At 49.2% G+C, this 21,871-nt stretch overlaps 1 protein-coding gene across 1 annotated transcript; it reads right to left on the minus strand.

The window, feature by feature from the left end:
• Positions 1–528: 528 nt before the first annotated feature.
• Positions 529–14,989, minus strand: STRA8 (stimulated by retinoic acid 8). Its single transcript, XM_053657099.1, has 8 exons — positions 14,798–14,989; positions 13,609–13,684; positions 12,930–13,014; positions 8,990–9,220; positions 7,828–8,113; positions 5,217–5,290; positions 3,419–3,530; positions 529–616 (listed from the first exon to the last, which is right to left on the minus strand). The coding sequence occupies exons 1-8, from the start codon at positions 14,987–14,989 to the stop codon at positions 539–541; spliced, it is 1,134 nt and encodes a 377-aa protein (XP_053513074.1). The 3' UTR covers positions 529–538.
• Between the last annotated feature and the right edge of the window lie 6,882 nt (positions 14,990–21,871).

The raw sequence follows: 21,871 nt of genomic DNA on the forward strand, positions 1-21,871 counted from the left end.
ATTCAGGGTCTTTATTACCGGAAGAAGCAGGCACAGCTGGTTCTACCCCGATGTCCTGCGGCACACGGTTAAGGTCAGCACTGTTCCCGAGCTCCCAGAGCCTGGAGAATGAGCAGGTGGTCTCCAGAACTCTAGAATCCACCAGAACAACAACCTGAACCCAGACTGTGCTGAAAGTACCCGGTATCATGGCACCTCCAGAGACAGGTCCTGCCTGTCCTTTTCTTGGAAGGCCTGTGGCCTGGGCCTCAGCTGCACCCAATACCCACATCCCTTGCCCCGAATAGGAGCACAGGGGGAGAGAGTGTGTGCCCTGCATCAGGCCAGTCCCTTATCCCAAACTACCCTGAAAGACCAACATGGAACCAAGCTGCTCTCAATGCTTTATAATAATCAGAAACGAAAACCATCAAAATGCTCCTGGGACAATCCACCCAAAACACTCCCAGAAGACTGAGGCAGATGCAGCTTTGGCTGCCGGCGTTCAAACTTGGAAACGGTCCACCTCACGCATCCCTTTCCTCCCAGCTGTGCTGCATTACAGATCTTCGTCGTCAAAGGTCTCCATACACTGCAGCATCAACAGCTCATCGTCCATGGGAGGAGGGCCTGGTTCCTGCAACGCACAGGATGGAAGAGGATTGCTTTTCATTTCAGGATTCCTGGCCCAGGCCAATGAGGAGGCCCCACCCTCTCAGATGGGCCGCGCTCCCTCGGTCTCCACCCCCTATGTCTTCACTGTGTCTTCACCTCCAGCTTCCGGCCAGGAAGCAAGGTCAGCAGTGGGGAACGTTCCACTGTCAGTTCCTTCTATGACCACCAGAAAAGCTTTTCCAGTTCCACAGAACTGGCTTCTTTGGAAACCTTAAAGCTTTATTCAAATGACCATCAATAGAAGATGGCAAATTACACTGTGTTGCACCCACCAGTAGAACACCATGCAGCTGTTGCAGTAAAAAGGAATGTGATCACTCCCAATCTGTGGGATATACTCATTAAAAAGGGCAAGATACAAGCAATGTGCACAGGAGAGTACCATTTGTGTTTGAGAGAGTATGTAAATATTGGATGGCTGTTCAAAAAACCGGTAACGGGATTGCCTTTGGGGAAGGGAATGGGTAGTGAGTAACCAAGGGGCAGCGGTAGGTCAAGGACGAAGTTTTCTTTGTACATCTTTGGTAACTTGAATTTTAAACCACACGTATGGGTTAGCCACTTGGAGATAATTTTTTAAAGAAGCAGTACTATCATTATATGTCTAGCAAGGGTTTCTCATTCCCTTTACAATGGGCCCGGCCAACCCTTCCGAATCCACATGACTTCGCCCCCTAAAGTATGTTTCAGGGGTTGCACTTCCTGTCTTTCCCCCAGGCCAGCAGAAAATGACCCCTGCAGTTTGTCGGCCCTGCTGGTCTGGGTTTGATCCCTTTGGGCCGTGGGGAGCACCCACAGTCGCAGGTGAAGCCTTTTCTGCTGTGGACAACGGGCCTCATTGTCCGTGCCCTACAGACAGGGGCGGGTGCGAGAGGTTGGAGTAGCTGATGGCAGGACCGGCAGTCAAAGGAAGATCACCCGGGCCCCCTGTTTAGGGGAGGACAATGAATGGCAAAAGTTGAGAAAAGTGGGAGTCGGAGCATAGGGGTGCCAGGAAGCCGAACATCCTGGAGAGAACCACATGCTCAAGTCTCTGTCACTCAAAGTGCTTGAACATCATTCGAAATGTTCTAGTTCCTTCAGCCCCTGAAAACGGTGTCTGAGGCATCTTTAAGCATCAGATGTGTGAAAGCCACAGGCTGTGAGAGGTGTCTGCAGTGGGTAGAATGGTGTCCCCCCAAATTCATGCCCACCTGGAACCTTATTTAGAAATAAGGATCTTTGCAGAGGTTATTAGTTAAGGATCTTGAGACGAACTCATCCTGGATTTGGGGTGGCCCTCAATCCAAGGACTGGTGTCCTTATAAGAAGACGAGAGGGACAGAGAGATACAGAAGGCCTGTGGAGACACAGGCAGCGACTGGAAATGATGCCACTGTGAGTCAAGGAATGCACATGGCTAGAGGAGCCCCCGAATGAGGAGCAGACGGGGCAGGGCGCCCCCTAGAGCTGGCAGAGAGCATGGCCCTGCAGACGCCTTCACTAGGCCAGCCTTCCCTCCTCCGAGCTCTGAGCTGCACACTGCCAAGTTTGTGGCGGTTGGTTACAGCAACCCAAGCAACTGATCCAGTGCCAGTTCAGTGTCATTCAGCCACCTCCCACGAGTGGATGGGGAGAGAATGGAATGTCCCTCTTTACACCAGCGGCTATGAAAAGCCCCAGGCCTCCTGCACCAGAACCTCCAGGGCAACTTGTTCAGAATACAGATTCCTGGGGCCCCATCTCCAAACACTGAATGAGTTTCTTGGGGGGTGGGGCACCAGGGATCAGCATTTCTGGGAAGCTGTCAGGCGATTCAGGTTAGAGAGCCTCTCTGCTGTATGTGGATGCTCCGGTGCCTGCTTGTTCCTTCTTTTCTGCTCTGTGTGCAGAAAGGAAACAGGAGAGCAAAGGCTGTCCCAGTGATGCATACTTATGAACGCTTGGTGGGAAAAGGGCCAAGTGATTCGTTACCCTGTTGGAAAGCTGTCCTAATTATTTTTAGGTAAACATTTTCATTAGTACTGCTTAGCTTTTAAAATAAACAACTGTATTATTATTATTATTTATTTATTTTTGCTAAATTAGCAGAGAAAAGCTATGGCTATGAAGCATTGTGGCTCAGGCATAAACTCCTCCCCCCCACAAAAGCTTCCAGAATGTTCCTCCTGACCCAAACCTTCACTACTTACGTCATTGTATGCCGCACAGTCAGCTTGTTGGAAGTAGACATGAATATCCTCCCAAAGCTGATGGCAAATATTACCCCAGGGTCTCAGGAGATGAGAGAACAGCTCAGCCTCTCAGAAAGGTGTCGAGGAACCCATGCCAGTTAGGAACTGGGACCTGGTGGCCGCCCCAGAGAGCATCCCCGTCTCGGCCCTCAGTCTCCCCAGGCTGAGGTCAACCATCCGCCCGAGAGAACGAGAGAATGTCCCCCACGAGTAGCCCTTGTGGTGTGAGCCCAGCGAGGCGGCTGGGGCTCCCCTCCACAGCCCTTGCCGGATCCTATGGTGGACGGGCGGAGGGCTGAGGTTTCTTGGCACTCTGCTCTGTCCTAACCTGTTTTTTTTTAAATCCTCACCTGAGAATGGATTTATTGATTTTAGACAGAGAGAAAGGTGAGGGAGAGAGAAACATCAATTGGTTGCCTCTCATATGCACCTCAACTGGTAATTGAACCTGTAACCTAGGTATGTGCCCTGACCAGGGACCAAACCTGCAACCTTTTTGTGTGTGGGACGATGCTCCAACCAAATGAGCCACTCGGCTGGGGCTGTCCTACCTGTTTCAGCTGAGTATTAGCACAGCAAAGGCCATTAAAGAAGTCGATGATCTGCGTATAGAGCCGAAACTTCTCTTCTGGGTTCTCTGGGTGGCAGCTGGCAAACAAGGAACTGACAACAGAGAGGAGGAAGAGACAGCCAACGTTCAGAACCCTGTCCTTTGACCTCTGCTTGCGCCCCTGAAAGACCTGGATTATGGCATGGACAAAGTACTTTCAACACCCAGCTGACTCCTCAGATAAGGCGGGGGCCCTTCCTGGAAGGTCTGAGTCGCCTCAGCTCCAGTGTCACATCTGGAACCTGCTGGCAAAGTGGGACAGCAGGGAGACTGGCGGCCGTGTCCTAATTTAGTGTCCTGAGCTGTGGCCTGTGGAACAAGGGAGTGAGGTGTCCTCCCTCCCGGAGAGTCAACCACTGCAGTGCAGACCCCCGCAACTCTGGCCCCCCCAGGGGGGCATCGCACACTGAAGGTCAGACCCTTCAGACACCTCCACCCAGTGGGTCCCACACAGGTCACAGATGCAGAAAAAGGCCTGTTTTGCAGTTCTTTCCAGCTGCCTTCTGGGAACAGTGAGAGAAGCCCAACAACCAGGGACCACAGAGAGAAGAACTGTGAGTTACGCTGTGACAGCTGGCATTCTGACCTCACACCCCCCTGGAATGAGGTCCCCCAGCCAGCTAGCAGACCCTGCTAGCCCTGCCTTTTCTAGGGAAAGTGAAAAAAAGGATTTTTAATAGGTTGTTTTTTTGCTCCACCAGCACGGTAAGAATTTCCAAATATCGCTGGTCAAGTGCACTTAGGCAACTTCTCGGCCAAACTATCTTCGGGGCTGTCTTCTTCAATATCTGCCTCCGGCCACCGTCAGCAAAGTCCGGCTCCACACAGAGCAGAGGAGGACTTCAGTCACCCCGTGATATACCTGTGCAGATTTTGCACAGGGCTGTCTGGGCCAGGGGCAGGCGGTGCGAAGCAGATGGTGGGGACGGACAAATGTTGATTTGTGGCCAGGTCGCCAGAGACAGCTGTGGCCTCCGGGGAGAATGAAGACATTTGCTGGAATCGTGAGGACATGAATGTCCCCACACTCCCATGACAGAGACACTAACTGTTCAGGCCTCTTTTAGCCAAGACACCAGCACAGGCCTCAGAAAGGCCCGCACCCTCAGACTGTGTGACCGCAGCTTTTCAAAGCAGCAAAGGCATTTCAGCCCTAAACTCGCTCGCGCAGCCCAGACTCGGTCAGCTGCTGCTTGTTGGCAAATCTCCCCAGATGCTGTTTTGTGTCTCCTCACCCTGTGGAGCGGGGCCAGCCACCCGGTTCTCCCCTCCTCTCATGTCCACTGACACCACATGACAAGCAGCCCCACCTTGTACAACTCAGAGATTCTCCTGAGCTCCAGGCACGGGGCCTGTTCCCAGCCTGGCCCAGGTTCCCCGGGCCCCAGACGCCCCTGCCCACCTCTCAGACCGAACCGACCACTGTAGCCGCCCACGGCTGCCTCCTCCTGGCAAAACGGTGCCATGCGAACAACCTGGAGTTGTTAACCTGTTGTGTCTCAGCCCTGGGCCAGGAGGGAAGAACTTTCTGCTCTGAAGAACCCCAGACAACACCCCCCAGGGCGACGGCACAGTCCTAGGACCAGCTTTGTTTGGATCCCTGGGAAAAGAACGATCTTCAAGAACGCCCACTGAATCACTCGCCCCACTGAGGGCTGCAGGGGCGAGGCCCCTAAACCTCACAGCAGGAGTGCACACGCATGCACACGCATGCACACCCATCTCACACCCCTTCTCACCTGGAGCTAGATGGACTTGGATCCTCATTTTTGTCCAGAAAACACGCCACGTCAAACACATCCTCAAAAAGAAACTGAAAGAAAGCACAGAACTTGGTCGGAAATAACTCAGCAGTTCGACATTGGCACTGGGCTGCTGCGAGACAGAATAGAGAGATGGTCTCCCTTCACCCCTCAGCCCCGAGAGGTATGCCTGTTACAGCCGGGCTCAATCCCAGGGGCTCCGCTTGGTGACCTTCCCAGGGGGTGAATATTAAGCTCTTGCCCACTCAGAACAAACAGCCAACCCCAGAGGGGAGTGCTGGGGACGGTGCTTTCCTCCTTCTAAAGAAGACAGAGCTCGGGCGGGAGACACAGCAGCCCTTCACCTCCCCAGCTGGAGGGCCTCTTTGAGCCCAGGATTGACAACCCCACAGTTTCAGGGCAGCTGAATATAGAGGTCAAGGGGCTCTGGAGCGAGGCTGCAGGAGAGCCGACACCCCGCCCTGCCACTCATTAAGCTGTGTGATCTCGGACAAGTGACTGCATCTCTCCAATCCTCCTCTGTAAACGGGAATTGCAACAGTGCCCACTGGCAGGGGTGTTGCAGGATTAACTAACATACGTGAGGCACCAGACGCATAAAAATGGCTCAGACATATTAGCTATTATTGAATGCTGTCTGGTTTGTAAAAGAAATACATGTTTATCGTGGAAATTTTGGGAAAATGAAATAAGATAGGAAAAGCAAAAGCCCCTGAGAAGCAATCCGCCTGGAGGGGTCCTTTGCTGACACAGTGACTTCTTTCCCTCCATCCTTGCCCTCTGAGTATCCCATCATATATTTTCGGTTTGGGAATCTTGCTATTTAGACAGTGTTTGGTCCTGCTTTTTCTTAATTTGTGGGAGAATATTAAATATTCCACCAGAATGTGATATACACTCAGGATTACCAGATTTAGCAAAGAAACGTACAGGATGCTTAAATTTGAATTTTAGATGAACTATCCCACAGGCCATCCTCCCAATGCAAGTATTGCTGGCAAGCTGTGTGTTACCCGGCACCCGGTCACACAGGCCACCCCCAGGAGAGCAGAGCCAGTCCTCGGCCCTGATTGTCTGTCTGTCTATTCGTCCCACAAGATGCTGTCGCTGAACTGACCCCCTTGGGACTCTGGCCCTGTGGATGGCCCCCTCCTGGGTTTCTGGACATTTTCTGGTGTCCTTTTAAAAAAATATCCCTTTGGTCATCTCAAACAGAATCTGGACTGAGGTCACTGAGCCCCCGTGTCCATTAGCCTAGAAGCTTAATGTCTGGTGTCCCTCCCCACAGGATTGAGGCAGGGACCCAGGGCCTAAACAAATCTGCCCCCAGGAGTTATACGCTACACACTGTCCTCCCTGGGACACCCCCTGAAAAGCCAGCCGGGAGGGGCACCGCCAGGCTCCACAGCCCTTCTGGAGCACCCGGCATACTGCAGACACACTTCGCAGAACTGCAAAGGGGATGTCCAGGTACCTCCTGGGCACGCCTGACCTCGAGTCCAGGGCCTGGCCCCGAACACAAGTGTTCCACAGCAGAGCCTCTCCAGATGGGCCAGGAGCCCCCAGAGGTTTCACTGCTACTCATTTAGAAGCCACAGTTATGGTGGCTCTGTCCCTACCTGGGACATAACTGTTACCCAGCCCTGGGCTGGCCCAAGCCAACTTCACTGTGTGGCAGCAATGCTCTTCGGGGTGAGAACTGACTACCTTTCAGGGATTGGGCCTGATTGGTCCAGATGTAATCCTATCTTGATTATGCAGGTCATTGGCTCAGTAATCTGTCAATCTGGCTAAATTTGGCCAATGAGGGAAGAGGAGAGGTTCGATGGAAATTTCTGAAAAAGTTCTTCCTAGGCCTTTGAGAAAAGGCCACAGGGCATCATTTTCACGGTTGAGACCAGGGAGGAGGAAGGATGGCTGCTATCAGCTGGCCTGGCACAGTCACATGGCGGGGGGCAGGGGAGTGGGGAGGAGAGAAAAGGTGAGAAACCAGCCTTCAGATGAAGCAGAGCAGAGTAGAACCGAGTCCCTGCTGCCATTACTGAGACAGTGACCAGAACCCTGCCCTGCCTTGGAACCTCCCTGGGTTCAAGGTTTGATGAGCCAGTAACAGGCAGCCTGAGAAAATCCCAGCGGATACAACCTTCCAAGGTACAGGCGGCAAACACAAGGCCCGTGAGCTGCAGCCCGCCCTCCACTTTGTTTTATCCGGCCCGGCACCTTGTTTCTACCCGGCGACAGCACCGAGCTCCTTGCCCCTAATTAAGGAGTCGTTGCACTGACACAGTCCTAAAATTACATATGGCCCTCACACCTTGAGGCTGATGTGGCCCCCCATGAAAATGAGTTTGACGCCCCTGTTCTAAGGTTTCTTTCCTATTATCCCCAATGGAAAGGCCGGAAACTAACCCAAGAATAACAAATGCTGTTCTGTGGTTGCGAAGATGATGTCAGCAAAATCAGAAACTGACCACATGAGCCGGAATCCAAATAGCCCCTCAAACTTGCCATGTGACCCTGAGCCGGTCCCTGGCATCTCCTGGCCTGGGGTGACACCCCTCCACCCTATGTCCCAGGGTCAGCTAACCTCCTCCGGAGTGGACATGAGCGAGCAGCTGGCCCCTTGGCTATCAACTCCACTGTCCTTCATGCTGCCCTCAGCGCAGGCTGGCTCCTGGGTGGCCCCTTCGAGGCCCGGGAGGCTGCTGTGCTTCTGCGCCAAGGCCTCCAGGAAACTGGCCTTCTTCTCCTCGGAGAGGTTCTGCCACAGGTGGGAGATGGCCGCAGACACCACAGGGAGTGTCACCTCCTGCGAGGAGACGATCCCGCTTCTGGTCAGAAGGTCCATCGTCTGCTTGTAAAAGGTGAGATACCTGGAACAGAAACGACACCATCTCCCAGGCCTGAGGCTCCAGACCCATGGGCCCTCCCCAAGCCGTGCCCTCAGGAGTTCATTCGGGTGTCGGCTGGTGTTCGGCACATGGGTCTGACCACCTCCCTGTGCTGTACCAGAGACTTCGCATTACTAGTTCCTGTGTGCCCCTGACCCTTGGGGAGCACAGCCATCTTGGGGGATGTGGGGGACAGATTTCTGCTTCAGGGTCCCTCCTCAGGTCCTGCCAGTGCCCCCTGGGAAGCTCTCTGCCTTAGGTAGAGAAGATGAGAGGCGTGGCTGGCTCAGCCGACACCCTAAGGAAAACTGCTTAAAATTCCCAGCCTATGAATGTGCAGACGTGATGTGACACCTGCTTTAATTTGAGGCCTGAAAGTTGGGCTCGACTGTGGACAGAGCCTCGACCTATTGAGCCAATGCCCCCGAAGCCAACGAGGCTGCCCAGGGTCTTGAGTCGGTGGAGGGGTGGGTGGCAGTGTTATCCACCCACCCTGCGCATCCCCCCGAGTGGAGGGGTGGGAGTCTGAGGCATCTTCCTATAAAGCCGCCCCAAACAGACTTTGTGGGGTGTGTGTGTGCAGGGGGGCGGTTTAGCCTCTATGATCCCCATCAGCCACCCCCCAAGGCATCTCAGATAAACATCCAGTCTAAGTAAACACAGTGTATGTGCTATGCAAATGTAGCTTCAAGACTATTTCTTTAGTCTTTTCTGCAAACCCCCTCCCCAAGTCCCAGAGGTGTGGAGATTCTGGAACTTCCATGACTCAGGGCCTGCAGCGTGTCCCAGTGGGAGCCCCTGTCCCCTGCCCCACAGGAGCCCCAGCTGCGCACGAGGCCACCTCTCAGCTGTTCACACCGTTCAAACTCCATGAGGTCTGGTGACAGAGTGACCGGGGAATGTAAGAGCTCCACTTTTTCCTCCTCCTCCTCCTCCTCTCCCTCCTCCTCTTCTTCTTCCTCTTCTTGGTCTTCCTCCTCATCTTCCTCATCTTCCTCCTCCTCATCTTCCTCCTCAGTCTCATTCCAGATTGCCTCGAATGGGCATGAGTGGGCAAAGTCTTTTGGATGAACCTTATTTGGGCACAGGCTGGAGAGAAAACAGACACAATAACTAGAGGTTAGTGTCCCCCCTGAACGTCAACACTGACATGCTTAACACTAACTTGGCAAATATATAAATATATGATGCATTAACATACACACGTGTGTGTGCATTACTGTATCATGACCAAGTAGGGTTTATTCCATGAATGCAAGACGACTCTTTCCATCTTTGAAAATTAATCACTGTAACTCATCATATCAACAGACTCAACATCTTACCAATATTTGGTTTTTAAATATTATAATTTTTGACAATCTCAATAGATGCAGAAAAAGTACCTGGCAAAGTTCAACATCCCTTCATGATTAAAAAACTCTCAGCAAAATAAGAATAAAAGGGAACATCCTCAACTTGATAAAGGTTATCTACCAAAAAGCTACAGCTAGCATCATATTTAACGGTAAAAGACTGAATGTTTCTTTTTTGTAGTATTAGAAACGAGACAAGGGTATCTACTCTTACCACTTCAACTCAAAATCGCACTGGAGATTCTAGCCAGACCAATAAGGTGGACAAAAGGAATTAAAGATACACAGATTGAAAAGGAAGAAGTAAAACTATCTTTATTTGCAAACAATGATTGCATATGCAGAAAATCCCAAAGAACTTACAAACATGTGACCATAACTAAGAAATGGGTTTAGGAACATTGCAGACTACAAGGATGATAAGTAAAAAGTCAATAGTTTTTCTATATGTAATCAATGAACACTTGGAAAGTAAAATTTAAAAAAATACTACTTGTAACAGCACCCCCAAAACCCATGAAATATCTAGACATAAACCAAAAACTCAATCTATAAAAGAAAAAAATAAGTTGGACTTCATCAAAATGCTAAAGTTCTATTCTTCAAAGACATTTACAAGAATGAAACAATATGACAGCATTTGGCAAACCAGAACTTGTACCCAGAGTGTCTTCATACCGAGAGGAATAATCCCTATGGTATCATAAAAAGAGCAAGTGAGCCCTGGTGGTGTGTGTGTCCCAGTGGACTGAGCACTAGCCTGCAGACCAAAGAGTCACTGGTTCGTTCTGTGGTCAGGACACATGCCTGGGTAGCAAGCCAGGTCCCCAGCTGGGGGCGTGCGAGAGGCAACCAACTGATGTTTCTCTTGCATATCGATGTTTCTCTCCCTCTCTTTCTCCCTCCCTTCCCCTCTCTATAAAAATAAATAAAATCTTTTTAAAAAAGCAAGTGAGCCAGTAGAAAACATAGGATTCTTTTTTTTTTTTTTTAAATCTCGGAGTGGAGGAAACCTAAGCATTCCACCAAACTCAGGTATCATAACAGATCGATAGATTAGGCTTCGTTTCTGCATGGTCAAAACAAAAACCAAAAACATCAAAAGCAAAATAATAAACAACCAAGGAAAAATTGTTTTAAAGTCATATGCTAGAAAGAGAACTAATCTTTCAGATACGTAAAGAGCTTTCACAATGACGTAAGAAAAAGACCGCCGGTCCAGCAGGAAAGTGGGCAAAGAATAGGTTAAAAAAACGTTCCCAGGAAGGGGAATACAAGTGATCTTGAACAAAGGCACTCAAGCTCACTTGCAATTTAATGAACTAATTATAATACGATAATTATAAAATGTAATTATCTGTAATAAATATGTAATAATTAGCATGTAATTAATGTATTCTTAAGCTGGTAGCACAGTTTTAACTATTGCAGGTTTATAATATTACTAGTGAAAAATCCTCCCTAATTATTTTGATTTTAAAGGAAATGTAGCCAAACCATAATTCAAAAATAAAATTTAAAAAATAAAACAAAGAAATGTAGCCATTTCCATAAGCGCAAGTCACGTGAATACTGATAAGACCTCAGTATGTGATAAAGTTCGTATCTTCAACCAGTAGGGAAAGGATGGCTCGTGGAGTGAATGGGGTGGGGATCACTTGCTAACCCTTTGGGAAATACTGATGCCGGCACCCACCTCACCGAGAGCATCTCCCAGACTGATTACGCAGTGGGCCCACTTAGATTTGCAGAATTCAGCTACAGACACCCTGCTACGTACACACAACACACACACCACGTCCTGCATGTACACACACCACACGCACACACCGCACCTGCCTCCTCCTCTCTGAGGCCAACACAGTGTACAGACTGCAGTTATAGGCGGCCATGTCTTTTCTTATACTTTTCTGTATCTTACATGGTCTACAATGTGAATTTAATTTAATAATTTATCATATCCCCCTGGTTGCTTCCCATTAAGATAAAATGTACATTTGTTGTTAAAAATGTTAGACAATACAGCCCTGGCTGGTTGCGGCTCAGTGGACTGAGCACCGGCCAGTGAAATGAAGGGTTGCTGGTTGGATTCCCAGTCAAGGCACATGCCTGGGTTGTGGGCCAGGTTCCCTGGTGCGGGCTGCGTGAGAGGCAACCACACATTGATGTTTCTCTCCCTCTCTCCTCTGTTTAAAAATAAATTTAAAATTTTTGGAAAATATAGAAAAGCACAGAGAAGAAAATAAATATCTTCAGTGATGCCACCACCCAAGGCGATGGGATACCACCTCATCTAGGCAGGCTTTGGGAAGTTTCTAAACAATAAGCCGTTGGCGGTCCCATTTCCAGAGTGAGCAGAATTGCTTCTACTCCTGGGTCTCATCAGAGGCCAGTCTGGATATCCACTGTGTGGACGTGCCCTGGGGCCACCAGAGATGACGCAGGCCCAGCCATCACCCCCCGAAGTCCAGGCTGCTATGCAGGATGAGGACTTGGCTCAGAGGGTGACGGCACCCTGGGAGCCCAGGAGGGCGTGTATCCATGAACAGCCCAGCTGGAACGGGAGCTAAACATAACAGATGAGATCGCCAACTGCAAAGAAAGACATTTCTCAGGCCAGTCTGTCCCAGTTTGAGTGTGACATTCTAAACGGGTCCCCCTTTCAGCATCAGCGACACCCGGGGGTGCTCTGGTTTCCTGGTCTCTCGAGTCCAATCTGGCTTTTCTTAGGCTCCTGTGAAGCCTGGAAAATAGGCTGAGGTTTGGATTTTTCTTTTTAAGATTTTATTTATTTATTTTGAGAGAGAGGGAAAGGGAGGGAGAGAAACACTGAGTGGCTGCCTCTCCCCCGCCCCCAGCTGGAGACTGAATTGCAACCCAGGCACGTGCCCTGACCAGGAACTGAACTGGTGGCCTTTTAGTTTGCAGAGCAATGCCCCACCAACTGAGCCACACCAGCCAGCGCGGATTTTCCTTATGTTCATATACAAAATACGCACACTTCTTCCTCCTCTTCTTCCTCTTCCTTCAGTAAGGTCACCAGCTGAGTTTTTTAAAGTTATAATAGAAAATAAACACCATGATCTCATTGCTCTATAAAATAACATGCAAAAATTTTTTAAAAAAAAACAGAAAGCTATGCTTTAAAATGAACACTGGTTTTCCCTGAGAAGCGAAACAATATGCATTTGTATTTTCTTTTTTAAGCTTTTCTGCATTTTTGACACTTTCTGTGATAAGTATGTGTCTGAAAATAATGTTTCTGATAAAAAGATGTCATTCCTGTTATTAGATCAAAATAGAAAAGAATTCTCTCCAGCACAGGAGGGCTTTCAACGGGAGGGCAGCCCCTCTTCCGCTGTCCCGAGTTCTGGACGGAAAGCGGGGCTTCTGGGACAACAGAAGGGTAAGACGCCGGCTGGCACCAGTTCTCCTGGTCTTACCTGTGATTTCTGGAGAACATGTTGGCATACATTTCCTTGACCTCCTCTAAGCTGTTTGCATTCCCATCCTCCAGGTTGAAGGATTCTGTTGGGGAGTTGAAGCCAAGGGTCATGAAGGGAAAAGCCAGGCCTTTGCCGGGTCTCTCCTGCCTTTCTGGTCCAGGGGGGAGCATGGGTGGTCCCTGAGCCCACCCAGGGTTCAGTGTTAGCGACTCAAGAGCCCAGTTTCACTCCTCCTTCCAGATGTGAGGGGGAAGGGCTTCTTGGACTGGCCAGTCTCCATCAGGACATCCAAAGTGTCCCTTTTAGAGATCGGGTTCCACCAGCTCGTTAAACTCAAACTCCCAGCAGCCATCTGTCCCAAACTGAGCGCCAAGGAAGGGAGCCCTGTTCTGACGCACACAGGCTCATTTCTTCTCTGGCCACTCAAGATAAGATCAGGTTCCTTCAACGGCACCCCAGTGGGATCTCATCATGCTTGCCCAGGCTGATGACCTCTGAGGTCAGGCTGTGAATCTCATCGTATCCTGGCCCAAGCACAGTGCCTGGCACACAGTAGGCACTCAGTAAATATTCGTTCATTTGGCTTAACCTGATGTCTCTGTTTTCAATAGAAAATCCAACCAAGCTTTCTCCCCCTGGGAGGGCAATGGGGGCGGCAGATAGGACCTGTTGTTACCTTTCACCTTCAGCAGATGATCCAAGATTTTTTCCTGTTCCCGAATATGATTCTTCGCCCTGTTCAAAACCTGCCACTGAGGACAGAGAAGGACAAAGCTGAAAGGTCAGCCGCTCACAGCACAGACAGTTTTGGTGGGCACAGGAGCCCCCTCCAGGGTCTCAGGCCACGCCCCCTCGGATACAAAGTCGTAGTCCTTCATGTGGTCGGTAAAAAGGGTGGGAAGTTTATTCCGATGAGCAGAAGACATGAAGTTCAATTTGTATTCTGGAAATGGTTCTCACCACGAGTGTTCGGAAGCTATTAAGCTGCGTTCAGCAAACTCTAGGGCTGCAAAAAGGGCAAACAACTACCTCCGCTACTAGAAGGTGGAATAAGTAGTGACTCAGAGGGGACCTGAATGAACATCAGCCCCGTGCTGTCACCAGGCTCCCAACTAACTCCTGCTCACTTGTCCCCACGTGCAACTGCCTGGCTGGTATTAAATGCGCTCCTCTAACAATATTTTTTGTTCGCTAAGTGCAGACACTGCAGTTGATCTAAAAACATAAATGCTCTGTCAACTTGAACTCTGAACTTCCTGTTCTGCAAGACAGAATCACAAGCATCCCTCCCTCCCTCCCTCTCACACTCCTCCCTTCCCTTCCTTCCTGTAATATTGCCAAAGTCAAAATGCTAACGGCGAGATTATTCAAGAGCAAGAACTGCTAAACACTGCTTGTTGGGCTGACCACTGACACCGCCTAGAGTGACATACATTCACCAGGTGTGTATGTCTAAGGGGACGCCCCTGTGCACTGGGCCTGGGGACGGAGAGCAGATATGACAGCCCCTGCTCTCAGGATGCTGACGTGCCAACAGGGAAGACAAGCAGGGAAGCGACTACTTGTAACACAAACTAGATTTCGGGAAGTGCTGACAGGGGTAGAAGCAAAGAGCTGCAGAAGCGCACGGGAGGAGGGACTGATTCCAGCTAGAAGGACCGAGAGGCTTCGGCTTCAGCTTCGTGGAGCAGGACACGCACAGAGCAGAGCGAGACAGCAGCAGGCAGAGTCCCCGACCCACCCAGGCAGGCCCCAGCTCTCAGGGGCAGGGATGGGGGGAGTGGCATCTCCCAGCCAGTCCCCACCTCGCTCCACAGCCCCTCCCTTTATAGAAACTTTCCCTCCCCACACTCAGGACCGCATACCTTTGAGGCTGTGATATCAGACTGGTGGTAAACGATTCTCCTGAGGTTATTGAAGAGTCTTTTCAGAGTAGCCCGGTGGCGGGCCTGGGACAGGCGTCTGCGGGCCGCCCGAGTCTCCAGCTGCCGCACCTGCGCCAGGGGCCGGGCCATCATTCTGCCACTGCGGTCGCTGCCTTCACCAGAGGTCGCCATTAAAATCTGCAAGGCAATATCATGCTTTTGGGGGAGGCCCTACACAATAAAGATACAATATTAAAGAAAAGGGAAGGCAGGTTGAAGCAGGAAGAAAGTAATGGATCCCAGACCAATGAATAGAATTAATAATGGATATGTCATGAGCAGCAGATGACCCAAAATTTGTTAAGTTCGACTCCTAAAAACACAAGCCTGCTCCTATGCGACTTATGAGTGAAGGACACTCCTGCTCTACCCCAGGAAGTTTCCAGAACATTGCAGGTACTCACCTGGTACTTGTTAACGGACTTTTGTGGCCATGGAGAGCAGACTGTACCCTGAGATCTTATTCTTTACAGTCTGTTAAAAGCTGAATAGGTATGTGGCGCACCCTGTGAGGTCTTTCCTAGCACCAGAACGCATCCCACTGTGGTTCGGGTAGTGGTACCACAGGTGTATAGATGCAAAAAAAAAAATTCATCGCGGCGTATTCTTTAGATGCTCCTCAAAAAGGAGAGAGAGAGAGTGCACTGTTCTACCTGTGAAAGCAAAAAGTCGCACGACGACAGAGGAGTGGGTTTGGCTTGTCCTGCTTCTGGAGGGTTCTGAAGGTGATCATCACGTCGTCCTTTGTTACATCTGAATGTATGGACCAGGAGCCTTTCTCTAGGGCAGGCGATTCTGGGACTGATACCTAACAGTTTTAGTAAGAGACAAGGACCAATGTCTTTCACTTGATGCGTGGACCCCTGCACCAGGTGCTCACCCACCACTGCTCTGCCAGCTCTTTGGACCTGGAGGCCGTGTCCTCATCACCTCTGGAGCCCGGTAGGTGCTCAGTGCGGAGTTTTGCGTGAACTGGGATGGGTGGTCTTCACTGTGGCCATGCTTCCCTGAGCTCAGTCCTGCTGTGCACGGACAATGCGTGACCTCAAGCCAGGTTTGGTGTACGTCAGTCACTTGGGGAAGCTATTGAAAACATACATGCCCGGGCCCTACCTTGAAAACAGTGGATCTGAAGCTAGTGGGGTGGGCCCGGGCAGCTGATGGGCAACATGCCCCCAGATCATTCTGAGACTTTCATGATTTTAGCGTATGCATGGCAACACTTCCCTCAAAGCACTGCCGCTAGCAGGAGCTGGGAACAGGTTCTCCTCTGCAGAGGGAATACCGCTGAGGGAGGTGGGAGATAGCTTCCACTAAGTTCTAGGGGGGAGATCAGGCAGTGTAGCATCTGAAGATGCCTTCTAGGTCAGAAAGCAAATCCCAACAAAAATGTGGCATTCAGCAGGGTGTCTACTTGCCCGGGGTTTGCTTCCCAGAGCCACAGCAGGAACATGGCAAGTGGGCGCCACTGTAGTTTGCCTGCACTGGCCCTTTCGAGCTGCCATGACCTTTATTTCCAGGAGTCACACCATCAGCATGGGGAGGAAAGCACCCTTTTGGTCTCCAGTTTCCAGACACTAGCAAATCTTTCATAGGAAGCAAAGTGAAACAGCAAAGGGTTTGACCTGCCTAGGGCAACGTGAGAACCGTCTGAACCTCAGGACACAGGCTCTCCTAAGTTATTTAAATTAAAGAAAAATGAATGTGTCTGAACACCATGGAATTTAAGTCAGTGAAAGGAGGTAAAACTACTAGGGCCCTCCCAGGATCTCGACTTCTCTAATAGTCTAGAAATAGTACTACCAAAGGCCTTTGCGCTGTAGAGCGTCTGGAGCTCACCCAGTGCTAATCCTGTTAAATTGGGCTTCCTCCCAGGCTTCCGTCCTAACACACCCGTGAAATATCTAGTCACTGGTTGAGGGTGCAGCTTTCTGCTTCTCCTATAGGGGGCAGACCCTCCCATTACTTGCTATCTCTGGGGCCAGCTTTCACTGCCGCCGCTAGGGGAGAAGGTGGCGCTAGAGCATCCTGCCCAGCAACAGGGAGCTGTGACTTCCACCTCACCCCGCCTGCCTCAGGCAGGCTCCTAGTCCGGAGCTGGCAGACACTGGGGGTGGGGGTGGGGCACACGGAAGACTGGAGACAATCCTTACACACGGCTTTAGGCGGGAATCAAGCCAACTAGGTGTTGAACCTGATTAGACCTCATGCAATTTTAAATATCCTGCTCCTAAATGCTGCCTTTTGCTCTCCTCTAGGAATGATTTGCTATGATTCGCCCCAAAACATTCTTTTAGAATGATCTTTTCGGACTTGCGCGGTGGACCTGACTAGAGCTCAGGCTGATATTTTTCAGACAGAGCTCTTTGTTGCAATAATAAAGTTAAGTCTGTCCCGTCAGTGCCTGTGTGAAGGGACGGATCTCCCAGGACAAGTGCCACAGAAGTCACAGTCTAGGATCGGGGAGGGGAGGGCAGGATCTGCTTCAGCCTTATTCCAAGGTTGGCTCTTTTGCTAGGTCTGGGGGGCCTAACTAAAAATGGGATGAAGAAATCATCTCTTACTTAAAAACAGTTACAAACACCAACAAACCTTTTTTCCCCAAAAGTCCTATACCGATGCAAAGCGTGTTCAGGACACAACTACCAGCAGTATAAGGTATTAGCGCAGTGTAGAATATGGTCTGAGACTCCATCCTCAGGGTCTGGAAATTGGCGTTGTAATAGCCGTGAAGACTCAGAATCATTTTTAAACATTAGAAGGTGATCCATTCAAACCTTAGGCAAACTTATCAGATCAACCTATGCAAAAAAAAAAGTCCCACGTCATTCTCTGAAATATATAGGTAGTCACGATGACATATTCGAACGTGTGTATTAAAGTCTGGCCCCTGACCTAAATGTTCACCTATGTAGAGGCACCGGCTTGACTCAATTCGCATGTAAAAAAACACCCACAAGCCAAGTGCACCTTTCTGGAGGTGAGTGGGTGCTATAACCTCAGCCTCTAGTGATACTCACACTTGGAGGAATGGGCACCCACGCACACGACGTCCCCTTTCCCCGAACATGCAGGAAGCCGCGTGAAACCCTGAGAGCAGTGACTGCGATGACAGTGATCACGGGCCTTGCGCCAGTCAGAGTGGAAACCAGGGCTTCTGCCCCTGCCACCTACCAGACCTAGTACCTCAGCTCGTGGGCATGGACCAATTGCGGTGTGTCCCCAGCCCCACAGCCAATGGGGATGCGCTATGGCAGACCAATGAGAGTGCGGCCAGAGAAGAAACACTGTAACACCCGGGTGGGTTCGAAGGCACACCAGAAGGCAAGGTGACAGAAGGAAAGGGCGGGGTGGTGACAGAAGCCCCTGACCTCATCTAGCCAGGTGGTGGTTCCTCTTATTGTGGAAGCTGAGTTGAACAGAGAGGCAATACCTGTATCACCACAGCGTCCTCACATGGCCTGCATGTGCCCACAGAGGACTCAATGGGTCTTCCCCAACTGGTTCCACTCACCTACCATTGACCTCCAGTTTCAACATCCCTCAAACGAGGCTGTGCCACCTACCTTATAGGGTTATCCTGAGGTTTAGAGAAGACACCTTAAATTAAAGGATCCCAGGGCACAGGCTTCAGGTCTCAGGGGAAAAGGTGAAAACATAAATATCATGGAAACATGACACATACAAGAGGGAACAGGGGGATGATGTTTTAAATATGGGAAGAAGAAAAAGGAATGGAAAGCAGGTATTCTTGCAGTTTAGGAAGAAAAGTTCATTTCCCCCCAATACAGAATATACTCTGGTGTGTACATATCTTTTTGCTCAAAGCCCTGTACCCCTAAATATGTCATCATGTCACTGCATCAGTTCTACACTAGGAGCAGCAGCCAAGTCAGGTGCCCCCTAGGGGCTCTCTGAACTGGGGCAAGCTACTCCTCCCCGGGGCAGGGGTTAAGCAGAGGTCACACTGTCTAGACCAAGCAGCATGTGCTCCAGGGTGCATGCATTTTGCATTTCAACCCAGGGTCCACTTTGCAGTAACTTTGAGAACCATAAGTGAGCCCAACCTACAGCACGCAAATAGAGTACCGGGCATGCAGCTGGCATTCCTGACATTCAACTTCGGATTTTGGTGGAACATTAAATGTGTTATGTATAAACTGTCACATAGAACACATGTAGTGAGAGTCAGTTCTCTCCTCCTTTTCAAGGTAAATGTAAAATGATTTCACTATAAAATTTTGCCTGGGTCAAGGCCCTGTCTGTTCTGGCCCTCAGGCAGCCTCTGACCCAGGGTCTCTGAGGACCCCCGAGAAATTGCTCTCCCCCCTCCCCTCTCTCCAGGGTCTCTGAGGACCCCCGAGAAATTGCACTCCCCTGGCCCTGCTCCTCACCTCCCACTACCAGCCCCGTCACAGCATTCCTGGGACCTCGTGGGAACAGTGGGGTTTCAGGAGTCTGTGGTGCTGTCTTGGAGAGCCTTACCTCTGCATGGAGAGGACACACAGGTTCAGAAACATACCTGCCCAGCCTTTCGTCTGGTCACCCCCAACCCCACTTCTCAACCACCACCACCCCTCACACCTGCCTCCCTGGATGTGTCTCACTGGGGAGCAGGTCCACACCCAGAAGAAATGCAGTCTTGGGGTGGGATGTTACTAAGAGGCTTCTTTACCTATAGCAGTCTGATTTCTTTATTAAAAATGCAGATATTTTGTTTATTTCAGTCAGCCTTCCCCACAACTGGCAGGCAGAAGGCTCTGCTCATGAACTTTCTGGTGACCTTGTAACCTCCTCATGGCCTCTCACCAGCTTTGGATGCAAATCAGAGTTCTCACCAGCAATGTCCACACACATACCAACATCTTCTGACCCTGACCTCTCCCTCTAAGTAGCATAGATCCTGCCCCGCAATACCCCTCATGAAGTAACATAGGTCCTACTCTGAAATACTTCCCCCCCCAGTAACAGAGATCCTGCCTTAAAGTGCCCTCCTCACAGTAGCATAGATCATACTTTGAAATACACCCCACAGTAACACAACCATGAGGTAGGCAGGTTTGGTACTTGTCAGTCAAATCATTGGTCAACTCCCTGATTAACTTTCTTTATAAAATTAAATTTTAATTTCCCAAATAATACACATTCCCCTTGTAAAAATGAAGACATTTCGACCTCACCCTGTTCTTCTCTTCACCTTTATAGAATTCACAAGTTACTAGTTTGCTGTGGATGCTTCCAGATCCTTTGCTAGATGTTTACTTTCCTGCAGGCATTTTCCCCTAGAATATATAGTTTTCTTTTGTGAGTTTTGGAGGAAAGAAATTAACATAAGAGTATCACTCTGCAATTTGTGGACTTCACTTGGTACTATGAGTCAGAGATGCATTTATGTTCGTACAGACATATACCTCACGGGTCTCCACTGTTGCACAATATTCCTCACATTAGATACCTATAAAGGAATAGTGAATTTATTTGAAAGTAAAGAAACCTTTTGCAAGATATATTAGTCTTGCAATTAGGGTTCTCCAGAGGTTCAGAATACTAATTACATGTATTACATTTATATTATAATTATATATGTTATATATCTGTATATATCTGTGTATATATATATATATATATATATATATATATATATATCCTTGTGACTGAGTTGGTTGGCATTGTCCTGGAAAGTGAAGGGTCACCAGTTCGATTTCTAATCAGGGCACATGCCTGGGTTGCGTGTTGGGTCTCTGGTCAGGGTCTATAGGAGAGGCAACCGGTTAATGTGTCTCTCTCACATCAATGTTCCTCTTCCTTTCTCCCTCCTTCTCACTCTCTCTCAAAATAAATAAAAAATAAAATATTTAAAAACCATATGTGTGTGTGTGTGTGTGTACACAGAGAGAGAGAGAGAGAGAGAGAGACAGAGAGAGAGAGGGAGGGAGAAGCTGGGTCAGCCACTGCAGAAGGTGGAAGCAGGGTTGCATGGGACAAGGAGCTGTTTTTTAGGAAGTGTGCCAACAGAGATGGGATTCCCCCATGCTGTCCTCCACTTGATGTTTGCCAAAGCAGTTTCACTTATTAACCTAGGAGACTTGAATTGTTCCAGCAGTGAAAGTGAATGATTTTATGGACTCATAAACCTATGGATTCCTACTGCTGGAAGTCTAGTTCCATTCTTGGCGGCTTTCTGTTTTGTGCAAGTAGGAACTTTGCTGATGCTAACCTGAGCTACTCTGCAAGGGATATGGTCACAGTGGTCTGAGAGATGGTGGTTCACTTTCAGTCTTTGGGACCCATGAGTTCTAAACAGACACATCAAGGTTCCCAGCAGGTGCTGACACCAGCATGAGGCCTGTGGACTGCGAGAGCTGGAGGAAGCAGGTTTCTTCTGACCTGAGGCATCTATATTGCCCATAAGGAAGCTGGGAGCCAGGGAAATGAGGCAACTCGCTAATCAGAGCTCAGGTGTGAGGTCCTTCCTGTATTTGGTTTCAAAACTTGAATTGTATATGCTCAGAGTTGGGAATTCCTAGTTTAGCAGTAGTCCATATTTAAAAGTTTTGGGGTTGATAAAATCTTTGCCTGAGTTGGTACTAAGATATGGTTATTATGACAAATGAACATCCTATGTTTAAAGATATTCATTATATTCATAAAAGAAAATAAATGTGTTCATAGTATGAAATTTGAAAAATATTTAAAAGTATAAAGAGCAAGTCAGAAATCACCCATAAAATCCAACCCCCTAAAGCCAGTAATTGTTAATATTTTGTGTGTGTATGATATAAAAATATTATAAAAACAATCATATTACATCTATAGTTCTGTATCACACTTCTTAAAATTAAACTTTTTATTCTGAAATAATTGTAGATTCACATGCAGTTGTAAGAAATAATACAAAGAGATCCCATGTACGCTTTACCAAGTTTTCCCCAATGGTAAAATCTTGCAGAATGATAGTATAATATCACAAACAGGGCCTTTGGGGGACTTAGATCTCCCTAAGGGCACACTTTG

The sequence above is a fragment of the Artibeus jamaicensis genome, unplaced genomic scaffold (assembly GCF_021234435.1).
Source record: "Artibeus jamaicensis isolate MK-2021 breed Jamaican fruit bat unplaced genomic scaffold, CSHL_Jam_final scaffold_3307, whole genome shotgun sequence".
Lineage (NCBI taxonomy): Eukaryota > Metazoa > Chordata > Mammalia > Chiroptera > Phyllostomidae > Artibeus > Artibeus jamaicensis.